The sequence below is a fragment of the Punica granatum genome, chromosome 4 (assembly GCF_007655135.1).
Source record: "Punica granatum isolate Tunisia-2019 chromosome 4, ASM765513v2, whole genome shotgun sequence".
NCBI classification, from domain to species: domain Eukaryota; kingdom Viridiplantae; phylum Streptophyta; class Magnoliopsida; order Myrtales; family Lythraceae; genus Punica; species Punica granatum.
The window spans coordinates 19,064,664-19,077,412 of NC_045130.1; the positions used below are offsets into that span (position 1 = coordinate 19,064,664).

At 36.6% G+C, this 12,749-nt stretch overlaps 1 protein-coding gene across 2 annotated transcripts; it reads right to left on the reverse strand.

The window, feature by feature from the left end:
* Positions 1-121: 121 nt before the first annotated feature.
* On the reverse strand, positions 122-7,733 carry LOC116203400. Of its 2 annotated transcripts, XM_031535101.1 has the most exons (15): positions 7,580-7,733; positions 7,355-7,463; positions 6,716-7,212; positions 4,466-4,547; positions 4,234-4,337; positions 3,437-3,563; positions 3,192-3,286; positions 2,960-3,083; positions 2,630-2,710; positions 2,057-2,155; positions 1,770-1,955; positions 1,253-1,393; positions 1,100-1,153; positions 676-816; positions 126-571 (listed from the first exon to the last, which is right to left on the reverse strand). In XM_031535101.1, the coding sequence occupies exons 3-15, from the start codon at positions 6,754-6,756 to the stop codon at positions 350-352; spliced, it is 1,497 nt and encodes a 498-aa protein (XP_031390961.1). In that variant the 5' UTR covers positions 6,757-7,212; positions 7,355-7,463; positions 7,580-7,733; the 3' UTR covers positions 126-349. The 2 variants fall into 2 exon arrangements, with proteins under 2 accessions (XP_031390962.1, XP_031390961.1); XM_031535102.1 differs by lacking the exons at positions 1,100-1,153; positions 1,253-1,393 and having other exon boundaries at positions 122-571; positions 6,716-7,721.
* Between the last annotated feature and the right edge of the window lie 5,016 nt (positions 7,734-12,749).

Here is a 12,749-nt window from a genome sequence, read left to right on the forward strand (position 1 = left end):
TTGAACTTCTGCGCACAAATCGCTATCATCGTTTGGAAACTTACAATTTGATTAGACTCCATCCAAGATACGTAAAGTTGGTAGGTTGGAAGTGAAACCAGAGAGAGTCAAGCCGATTCCGAAGATGGAAACAACAGAAGGCCAGGAATAAGCTACTATGTTCTTTACAAGCCCCCATCCTGGACTGGAGACGAGGATGGACTACCCAGAGTTTACACAATGAAAGGCCTAGAGAACGAACGAAAAACACTAAAAAAAAAAAGCAAAGGAGAATAAGATTACAGTTACAGGAGAGGATTTTTTTTTTTGGACAAATACATGTGAGTGGAGTCGAGTAACTGGTCGAAGATCACGACGAGCGATGTCTCTGATGGTTGATTCGTTTTAGGATGCAGAGACGCAGCCGCCGGCTAAGGGCTTCTAGCTTCTCAAACTTCTCTCGCTTGGGCTTTTCAGGGTTTGTCTGCGACTTCTGTTTCTTCTTTTTCTTCTTCTTCTTCCCATCCTTCGGGCTCTTGGGCAACACTTGTCGGAAGGTATGTAGTGGAGTCGCAAGCACATCTAGAGCATTCTGTGGGAAAAGAACCAAGAGCGATGTCAGCTGATTTGGGAGAAGAAAGCAGAAGGGCTTAACCAATAACTAATTTGTGTTACTGTAACGAGAGAGAGAGGGACCTGGTGGTGGTTGTTAGAAGTGGGACAAGTTGCAGAGGGCTCCTCATCGCTGCCACCCAAAGAGGAGCATCTTCCCCAGCTCCCTCGGTTTGAGCTTGTGAAGGAACAACATTCCTCGTTCTGTTGGTCATTCGTTTTATCCTGCAAATAAGAACCGCAACATGAAAACTCTAGCAATCTAGACAAAGTCCTAACATACGAAAACGCTGTTTCCAGTCAACAAATGATGACCCCATAACAAGTAGATCCAGACAGATAATCTTTACAACTCATCAGGACAACTGCGATATCTGATATGGCTGGTGCAGACATCTGTACAAGCGCTTCTCATTGATCAAGAAATAGTAATTTACCCAATCGTAGATATTCGCACACATAATATATACATATGTATCCCAAAAGTGTGATTCACTTACGGACCCACCTGCAACTGTAAGGGAAAATCGCAGACAAGAGCGCCGTCATCAGGCAGGGCATCCTAGTCAACACAGAAATTAGTGTTGCTCACCCAGGAAGCAGAAAAGCAAAAGAACCAATACGACACTCATCCCAATAATGAGAGGAGCAGCAAACTCACATCTACTATGTTAACTGGCCCAATTTCACAGAGAAGTTCACTGACAGATTTTGTTGGTGCACTGCCAGGTTGGATCAATGATGAACTTGCAGAATCACTTGACGTGGAGCGAAGACCTGCTATGATCTCGTACAAGAGATTCTAGCAGAAATATAATACACAAATCGGTATCAGTACATCAATAGACAAGATGCTGGAGGGAGACACGCGTCAATTGGATACTGTATTGTAATATGTTGCAAATCCCAGAGAATAATATTTTGCAAACATTTTAGTGGAAGCCCAAAACAGCAACCTCCCTTATTCTGCAGCACAAATAGACTGCTCTCGTGAATTTTACCACTAAATAAAGTTTACATTCAGTTGAGTTAACTGATACGAATAAAGAAAGAGTTCCACTCAGATGAAAATAAAGTTTACATTCATAATTTTAAGGTACCACGTAAATCAATCACATAAATTAGATGCCAATCTTGCAAAAGGATTGATATTTTTTTTTGTCTTAAGCTTAAATTACCTCATTAATATTGGCACTGAGCTTCAGGTTACCCAAGTCGTAATACTTCTCAGCCTTCTTTAGATGTGGATTAGGCACTAACGGAGGTCGAAGGACGTTGTAGAAGAATATGGAAACTGAATCATAATAGAACTGTGGTCGAGAGGAGTTGTGGTCACCATCAAATTTTATTATGTTTTTGTCACCCTGGATAACAGAGGAGCATAAAAGATCAACATAAATCACAAGAACATCGGAGGATGAAAAGTAAGAAGCCCAACAGTACTTTGGACAAAAGAAGGAATTACCGCATATGCATTGATGATGAGATCGGAATGATGAGGTTGAATAAATTTGTCATCACTTGCGTGTCCAAATAGAGCAGGAATAAATGTTTTAGGTGCAACCTGCCAATGAACAAAACAGTTCAGATACTTCTAATTGAAAATTCGTAGTTACCTTCAAACTATAACACACCTTTAAGTGATGTCATATTTTAGGTTTCGATTTGCATTTCCATTAAGTAAATAATTACTGTTTTTCATGAAGTTTTCTTATTCTTTCATTGGCTGAGGAACAGTAAAACCTAACATAGATGAGCTGACTACATTCAAAAATAGGTCAATCATCAAGAATTGATAGGTGCAGGTGCCAGATTATTTTAAGATGTCCCTGGTTAAATATATGAAAATCAACAGCTATGTCTGATCTGGTCCGAATACAATTTTCTAGACCGTATAGGACAGAAATTTCTGCACTCTGATGGCTGGTCTATTTCCTCATAGACAGACAGAGAAGATATTACCCAAATTTTCAATTAAACATAAAGAAAAACAACAGACTTGTAGGTTTCAGTAGTAACAACAGCTAAAAATGCCAACCTGTAAACAGTTGAGATGCATGATATCAAACTTGGCCCTCTTTTGAATCACACGCCGCATATATTGAACAGCCATCTTTACCTATCATAGGTAGATATAATTCAATAGGTAAGAAATTTCACTTCCGAAACAAATGATTAAGTCAGATGCCACCTTACCTCTGGTTTACAGAAATAAAGCTTTTACAGAACGCAAAACGACTTATATCTGGATTCAAACACTTATTAAAACACTTATCCCAAAACAAAAAAAAAAAAAATTAAACGCTTATACCCAAAAAAAAAATCTGAATTCAAATGCTCAGAAGAGATAATAAGAGAGGATGCATACAGTGAACTTGGGAACTCGGATTTTATAGACATCCGCAAGTTCCATCATCAGATCAAATAAGTTTGAAAAGGCGCTATCCAACACCATCCCAGCTATCGAAGGGTCTTCTGCTCCATAGAGAATGCTGTGTCAGATTGCAGCGGAAGAAACTCATTTAGCAGGTATCAAATCACACTGGAGTCCTCTTCAAAATAAATGAAGAAAATGAAACCAAAAGTTAAGATTTTGATACCTTGTCACTGCACCCATCGAACGTCCCCATAGTCCTATTCTTGATATTTGCATATTGCTTCTCAAATATGACACCACAACCTTAAGGTCATCTTTCTGGCATACAATGCGAAAAGAGGTTAACTTGACAATTGAAAAGACTATACCACTTATTGAAAATGAACTCCTTTTCTTGTGTCGGTATGAATATATGTATTTCAGCAAATTAATATATATATATATATATATATATATATATATATGTACCTCATGCCAACCAAGGCTCACGTATTCACCATCCGATAAGCCTGAACCCGAGAAATCAAGGGTGAAAACTGTGATATTTGATGGAAGAAGTATAACAGCAGCTTCATTTGCATCAGCCCTACACCCGCTGTGTCATTTCCAGAGAAGCAACCTTAGTAAGTTTCACCTTCATAGTGATGAATTGTGACTGGCCCAGCTGTTAACTAGACCAAAAGGACTGATAAAGTTCAAATGGTCCAGAAAGTAGACCACCGTTTCAGACTTCAAAAATTTTCAATTACGCATGCCAAAGTTGCCAAGCTTCCACGAATTTTAGGAGTTGCAATCTAGTGCCAAAATAGCAGCTTCTAGATTACTGTCTTGATAAAGAAAATTTAATCACCTTTTTCCTATTTTGATTTATTAAGTATCAAACTTTAAAATGATGATTTTCAAAAAGCCAGCTGGACTGCTATTGATGGATCTCCTGTCCTGCCCCTTTTTCCAGTTAATACCAATACTCATGAGATAATGATTTTTAAGATTCTCTAGACCTTACAGGCTTCCATTAACACAATGAACTGGGTAAAGGCTCAATCTGCTGGAGTTTCGACAGTTTGCCCTTGAGATCAGAGAGAATTCATGTAATAAAGCGAGGACTCATACTGAGTTCAAAATCTTTCTAATATGAGAGCGCTAGGAGTATAGCAAATACTCGCTAAGCTAGACATAACAAAACCTGAGTTCATATTTTCTATTCTAATTCAGCAAAATAATTTCTGTCGTTGATGAGGTCAGATGCATTTTCCATTCTCTACCTGTTTCCATGGCAGTATATAACACAAGGAAGAGGCGTATCTTCGGGGAAAGTTGCAGGCACATAATGACTACACCTCAAAGTGTGGCCCCTTTGGTTTGTAAGCTGCAAATTCAGGAACAGATGGCATAGCCAGATCAGAAAGCAGTCCTGAAACCACACAAAAATTGCGGAAGTAATAGTACAAGAAGAATGAAGATTGGAAAGTTCTTGGAATTCATGTCCATACTTGCCTCCAAGTCTTGTCTCTTGTAAGATCTGCCTGCAAGTGTGAAATCTTTTTCCCACAAGTACTGATCAGGATTATAGTCTGCCCTGCATGTTGAACATTGAAAGTGTAATTATATAATTGAAATGTAGGCAATTTTAGTGACAGCGAAGCTCACATTCGTACGAAACACAAAGGGGAGACAAAGAGCAACAGCTACACTAAAGTTGTGCATTTCACCAGACTTGTGGTAAGAAAAAGACAACGGTAAAAGATAAATTACTTGTGAAGACCAAAGTTAAATTCTTTAACATGTTTATATAATAGCTAAGGTCGAAGACGACCATTGACAATTCAAAAAAGCTTGGACAGGTAAGATAATTTAGTGCAGGTTCCTAACAATGTTGCTCATATGTAGGTCAGATACAAGGTCAAAAGCTCAAATTGTTTGACCTAGCAGAAGAAGATGGTAATCTAAAATCTTGGTGTTTTGGCTGCTATGTAATAACACACTTTAGAAAGAGCAGATGATAATCATTTGAGGAAATAGAGAAGAACCAGTAAACAGTTTCCAGGTGATTGAGATTTAGGCCTAAAACCAGGGAAGACCAAAGAAGGCAAAATTCTCACCAGAATGAATAAAGTAAATAATAGCCCAAAACTTCCTGTCCGCATGCCCAAAACTTACTTTGACTGGACAATCAGACGTGACTAAATCTACACACAGAAATACCAAATATAAACTGGTATTCCCAAGCGAATGGATTCCAACTTCACTTAGACTAACTGTATGCCACTCAGGCCAACAGCTCTTCAAAGTTTATTTCTCTTCATTTCATGGTTAACACAAAGACATTAAAGGGAAAGCCTTCACTGGTCTCGTAAGACCACTATTCTCTAGAACTGATAGACAGCCTTAGAGTTAGCCAAAATTGTATCCTTACCTTGCACATCATACATTGTTATCAACTAATCCCAGTAATGAATTCAGTAGATACTCATAAAGCAGTTGGATATTACGATTAATACCAACAGCCACATATCAGAAGAAACATCAACACTTCTCAAAAACGGAATCTAACCCAAGCAGATAGCAGGAGAGATCATAGGATTGTTATGTAAAAACAACCCTACTAAACAGCAGTGAGCGACAAGCAGATTAACTTTTCTCAAAGAATGCAAATCATTAATGTTCAGCCAGATTCTTATTCTTAGTTGTTGGTTTGTAAAGCTAACAGAAGCCCAATACTGTCCCAAACTAGGTTTCAACAAACATAACCAAAGATGATCAGAAAAAAAGTTTAATGATTTACTTCACAAAACAGGACCTCCGTATTCTATTAACACATTTTAATGCAGAAATCTGATCACCATGTCGGGTTCTTTTGACTTGTAAGTGTGGATTGTATCTCTCTCTCTCTCTCTCTAAACGTTCTTAAGCTTTTTTTTTTAATTTTTTGTTTATGCTAAGAACTTTGAGACACAGAACTTTCAGCAATGTCTTTCATGGCACTGGAAAATGTGCTCTACTAGATCCTAGCCGCTCTGTTGATTTTATCTTTAATCCCTAAAAATCAGCATACCCACCTTTCAAGCCCCTCGCTCGTCAAAAGAACTGAAACATAACAGATGGAAATAACATGCAATTCTCCAACAACTCCTACAGACGAATAGAGAAATGGAGAGGAAAGCATCCTAGATTGGCCTGTCCTAAGAAGATACTCACAATCTTCTTATACGGAATTCCGAGTTCACAGACACGATCCTGAGCATCCAAACAGAAATTGAGCTACCCTCCAAACATATCTGAGTTTGAGGGAGGCTACGTGTGTTTCTTTATCCTATTGTAGGAAGAAATTGGCCCATCCTTCTTAAATTTATAGTTATTTCTATTGCTCCCTGAAAACTTCTGTAATGCTTTTGCAATCTCGCTTTCATATTAATATGACTTTAGTAGTCACATCCTTCTCTTATGAGAGACTACAACATCTTGTTGAATTAGGAAACTAGCAAGTGAAATCTTGACCTTGATGAAACAGGACAGACTTTTGCTTAACTTTGATTGGAAGTATCTTTTTTCTGTAAATTTGCTGCCTTGTATAAACTCAGAAGAATATTCAGTTCTTCCTCCTCATTTTGCACAAAACGGCAATGGTGAAACCCAATGAGAGCCTTTACAAAGGAAACACCTTCACCCAATACCCACTTACCAAATTTACCAGAGATGGAAAAGCTAATTTATATAATCTCAGAGAATGATAAGAAGATATTTTACCTGGGAGGCCTAATGACAAAATTGATGAACTGATCAATCATAGCTTCGTCTATCCTTCAAGTACGAATCCAAGAGACAGACACAAAACTGTTCCTCTGAGAAGCTTGCAAAGACCCAAAAGCACTACTAACCCCACCAGTTTTATCGCCGAGTACGCTCAAAAAATCTTGCCAAAAATTCGGAATGCTTCAAAGACCCAGATGCAGTAATCTTAAAAAAGGGCACAGATCACCACAGAGAGATGCAAACCCTCCTTGATATTCCCACCAAGTTTGCCTCTTTCAGCTCAGAAGCCATGCCAATTCCAGAGGTTGAAAGATGAAGATTTGTGAAGGCTCAAAGGAAACGTCACCAACCGCCACAGGCTGCAACCCCTTTTCAAGTTAACCACCAAGGTTGCATTTTGAAGCCCAAAATCCAAAAGCCAATAGATACCCGGATTCACCCATTAATATGCATAACCAGCTCAACCTTCAGTCCCATTTCCAGATCTCAGACTGAAACAACCAAAGAGCTCATAAGGAAGCTTCAAACCCTCGATGAATGTGCAGCACTTTAGGGCCCTAGCTACCTCCCTCAACAACAAAGAGCAAACCTAAACAACACAAACGGCACCAAAACCACAAAGAGAGGATTTACTGGGCATATGCGTGGGAAAGATGGAAGGAAACAGCCTGCCCTCGAGAAAGAAACAGAATATCCTTCGACCCTTTCTCCTCCGGTAACGGAGCTTTGCGTCCTCTTTAATCTTCACATAAATCCCCGGCAGAATCCAAAAGGGAAAAGAAAAAAAAAAAGGCCAACACTTAGACCCAGTAAGGAAAGAGATTGAAATAAACAGAGGCAAGCGATAGCATCAGTCACCCTCTTTCTCTCGGGTGTTCCTCATTAATTTCCACGAAAGAACAAACCATTATTCTAATCCTCCCAACCGCTGCATCTGTTGTTCTTTCTTTCTTCTTCCTCAAAAACAAATGTCTTTTTCTTTTCTTTTTTTCCTTTCCTTTTTGTTTTTTCCTTGTTGGATTTCATTGCCCAATGCGAAGACCTCACATGACCCCAATTTCCCCAATGACAGATGTGCCATTGAAGATGACATGGAAATTACAGCCAGTGCCCCTTGGGGGTTTGGTTGGTTTTGTGATGGGCGGTGGCGGCAGTCTCGTGCCAAAACTGTATGTGCTGGGCTGGCTGGGATTCCAGTGGCTGCGCTTCCATGGATGCATGGGTGGCGATTACTAATAGCTAATAATTCTTTAATCTTATATACTAGTGACCCAATGACACGTGCCACTTCTCCGAGATAGAGCACGCACTCATTTTTTTTTTTAGCTTTTTCTTTATGTTACATATTCATATTTGAATTTTCTCTTCTTCTTTTTTTGGCTATTATTTGGATTGTCTTTTCATGAACAATGAATATTATCGTGGACGAGCCCAGAAATTGGATTGGACAATGGGAGTCTTTAGAGAGGCTTACAAGAATGTAATTTCCTTTTTTTTTTAGCTAGAGAGGCTACAGCTGCTCGATTCTGTATTGCTATGGCTTGCTTGTGCCGTCTTTGCATGTCCTCTATCATTTTAGCTGTGAATATCCATACGCTTATCTTGAGGAATGGCTACAGGATTTCAGATGGAGTTGCAGAATATGTATTAGACCATGTCACCCAGGGGTCTAGCAACGGCTGTACTATCAAGGAGGATGGTCAGAAGTGCTGGCAGAACGACTCGCTATGCTCTTATGCCTGTATCTGTTTGAGATATCACTTTTGTTCAAGTTTAAAAGACAAGCTGCTAGCAATCTTAATTTGTTACCTTGTGCTAATCATCAATATTCGAATTGGTTGAATTACATGGATGTTACCAATTCGAATTGTTAACTTTCGAATTTTCATTATTACTGTTTTCAAAATTATAAAAAAATACCCCAAAACAATCATATTCAAATGGCTAGAATTACATCGTTGTGCATTGAACAAATAAGTATAACATAACATTCGAATCAATATAAAATATATAATGCATAGAACAGTTAACAAGGTCACAACACGCGTTATTATTAGCCTCTCCAGTTTCCGTCATATATTGCTAAAACGTTGACATGTATCTATATTCCCATGTGGGTTTTGTCACGTGTCACCACGTGTTGAGCTATCTTAATTGTAAAGTTACTATTTTACAAAAAGGCACATGCAGAAAAAAAATGTATAACAATTGTACTTAGAAATAATTATTTTTATTAGGTACAAATATTACTTATATAAAGCAACTGATTTTGAAATAAAAAATCATATTCATATTGTTCAAATTGATTTTGAATAAGTATAATATAACTCTATTTCATATTGTTTTAACATTCGAATCGGTTGAATTACACGAATGTTCCCAATTCGAATTGTTGACTTTCGAATTTTTATTATTACTATTTTTATAAATATAAAAAATCCACCCCAAAATAATCATATTCGAATGGCTAGAATTACATCGTCGTACATGGAATAAATATGTATAATATAACATTTGAATTGGTAGAGTTACAAGGCCGAATTGATTGAATTACGCGGATGTTATTGATTCGAATCTTTAACTTTAAGAGCTGTATTATTACTGTTTAGTACAATTATAAAAAAAAAGTACCCAAAACACACCAAAACTATCTAAATCACCCCTAAAACACACCGAAACTATTTAATTACTACATAAAACCATAGCTAAGAAAAAGAAAAAAAAAAACTTTCACCTCCCAGCCATTGCAACCCCCAATTAGCTCACGGAGCGTTCGGTTCGAAAACCAAACCTAACCGTTCGCAACTAAATAATGCTTCGGTACAGTTACATGAGTACCAATTTGAACCGAAACATTTGATAGCAAAAGAACCGAACCATTTCGAACCTGTTATTTCGATTCAGTTCGAAAATAGTTCAGTTTGGTTCTTTTAAACAATTCCAGTGTCGAGGGTGGCTAGAAGAGAAGAGAAATTTTTTTTTTTACACTTACTGGTTCCGTTCAATTAACCATAATTAACCAGTTGGAAATGGTTCCGTAACTAATCGAAACCATTCATGCCTTGCCAAATCGAACTAAAAACGAACCGGTTCGAATAGTTCGGTTCGATTCGATTCTCAGGTTTGGTTCGATTTTTTATTCTCTTTGAACACCCCTACCCCCTATACAACCAAGCCTTAACTAACTCCTCTCCTCCTCCCGCTAGCGAATCTCTTAGGTGCCTCCTCTCCTCCCGACGGCGACACCCAGAGCCGCCCCCTTTCCTCCTCCCGCCTACTCTCCTCCTCGGAGGGCAATTCCCAACCGGCCCCTGTCCCCCTCCACAGTTCTCCTTCAAGTCTTCGGTTAAAAATTCATCTCCACATTGCTATTTCATAATTAATTGATAGGCTATTGCCATGGGTTGAATTACCTAAACTACATAGTCACTATTTAAAAAAGCACATGCAAAAAAAATACATATATATATAAATTTAATTAAACGAAAAAAAAGCACAAAAAATTACTTATATATGAACTTAATTAAACAGAAAAAAAACACGTACAAAACATCGCATTAGTAAAATTATGGCGATATACATTGAATACCAATTTTAATACAAATATGTATATTTCCTTAATTAAACAGAAAAAATTATTTGATCGAATGTAACATTCGAATTGATAGAATTACACCATTGTACTTTGAATACCAATTTTAATACGAATATATATGTATAAACTTAATTAAACAAAAAATATATATAATAAACTTGCACAACACGCGGGCTAATGTCTAGTAAATTTTTAATGTCTTCATATATTAGTGCTCAGTAAAGAAATATTAGCAAAATGCAAATTTGGCTCTTGCAAGTATTAAAATAATTATATGTTAATGTATGGTTATTTATAATATAAATGTATGATTATAATATATAAACGCTGAAAAGCGCAATGTGGACGCTCTGCATAAACTCGATTTGGAATCCTTAGCTCCACAATGAGTATCCTTATAGCTCTATTCGAAGGATTTTGCCACATTTTCTCAATTGGATCAAGTTCAACGAATTTTCTAACAAGTCCATGTTAGTGATACATATTAATTAATTATTAAGATTCTTTTTTAAACAATGAAAAACTTTACTTGAGAATCAAAAATGGTACTTCGCTATAAGAAAAGTTCTTTAGGGTTATCTATATATCTGCAAAATTACCATGCAAATTTCAAATAAATATATACATATTTAAATTAAATTTGTCCTTTTTCATTATAAAGTACAATAATATACTATTTTTAACTTTAATCTTATTAATATATTATAATTTCTAAAAATACATTCGACTTTGTATTTTACCATATATTTGTGCAATACATGGGTCATAGCTTAGTTTGAAATAAAAAAGGATGTGAAATGAGATGAAGAAAATGGAGAGAGAGGTTGAAGGTCGAAAGACTCGCAACTATTAAGGGAAGATAGGAGAGAGAAAGGGAGAAATAGAGAAAGCAATGGGAAAAGGCATAGTTATTATGAAATAATATCATAAAATTACATATTTATCCTTAGGTTTGTACACTATAGGAAAAGGGCCTAACCCGATGTTTTTGACCTAACACAAAGCAAAACGTCAAGAAAAAATTGACTGGAAAGGGTCTATCCCGATGTTTTTCAAAATGTCAGGATTAACCACCTTTTAGCCAATATTTTGAAAAACGTCGGCCTTTGTTAACCATATGTCTACATTTTCAAGTTTAGTAGATGAAAAAAGACGTCGCCTTTTGTTTATCATATCCCAACGTTTTAGAACTTTTTCCAAATTTTCAAACGTCGACCTTTGTCATGTATTTTGTTATCAATAGATTATTATTTCGCCACTAGATGTTGCCAAAGTGCAAAAGTGTAAGAAGCAACATGTTGTCACCTTATTATACAATCTGTTGTTGTTGGTATTCTTGGCTCATAATAGAAAGGGTAACATGTTATTTTCTTATGAAAGTATGTTATTCTATAACAAAAACTGTTATCGAGGATGATGTTAATGAAATAAATCTTCAAGATTAAATTTAAGTCGGTCTTCAATAGTTATCGATCAATCCAAATTCACAATTGCTCTCTATCAAAAGACAAATTTACTTATGAAGAATCTTTCTAATAAACTTTGAATATGCTCTATTTAGGAAACTATATGGATTCGAGCCTTTTATGGGATCACAATTTCGACTATTGGAATATAAGCTCCAATACGCCCGATCAAGAAGGTATTATTGTGCAAACTCACGGTGACTCTTAATTTATGAAAAGAGCGATTTACTATCTTACTAAGAAACAAAATGTGGTGTAATATTTTGAAAAATCATTCCAAAACAATGAATTTTTCAACATTTGTAATTACCTTTTCCACTTTCAAGGCACAATTCAACACTTCGATGCTCTTTCATGTTTAATTGGATGAAAGAAAATAATCATTTCACATGAATTTGGAAAGTATGAAGCTAATTGAAACTCAATTGTCTATGGCGGAATTGAGTTTTAAGAGACTTGTTTATCCCAAACTTGAGTAAATGAAACCCCATGTTTTAACACACCAAAGTAATTGGTCGTGTTCTGATCATACAACAACTTTTGAATTCCTCATGGTATGAATTTCTACGAAACCGAAAAGAAAAACATCCTCAAGAAGCATGGCCACCTATTACATAGTTTAGACAATCTTCAATATTGTAGTTTCTATAACCTTTGATAAGGGTTGAAATGCTTTGTTGCTTGTCAAAGCAATCTCAACCCCTAAAATTAAAGTCGCCTTGGGACATTAGATTTCTTGTTCTGGATATATCTCGTTTTTTTTTTCTCATTTTCGAATTGGAATTGTTCTTCAATTTCTAGGAAAGATAATCTTCATGCCCACAACTTGGGCCATTTTGGTTTCATGTCTAATGTTGATGCCCTCTGCATGTATGGATGTTGTCCTTGTACTTTGGACTCTTAGTTGCTTATTAATCAATGAACCTATCGAACTAACTACTTCTAACTAGAACAAATCCAAATAAAT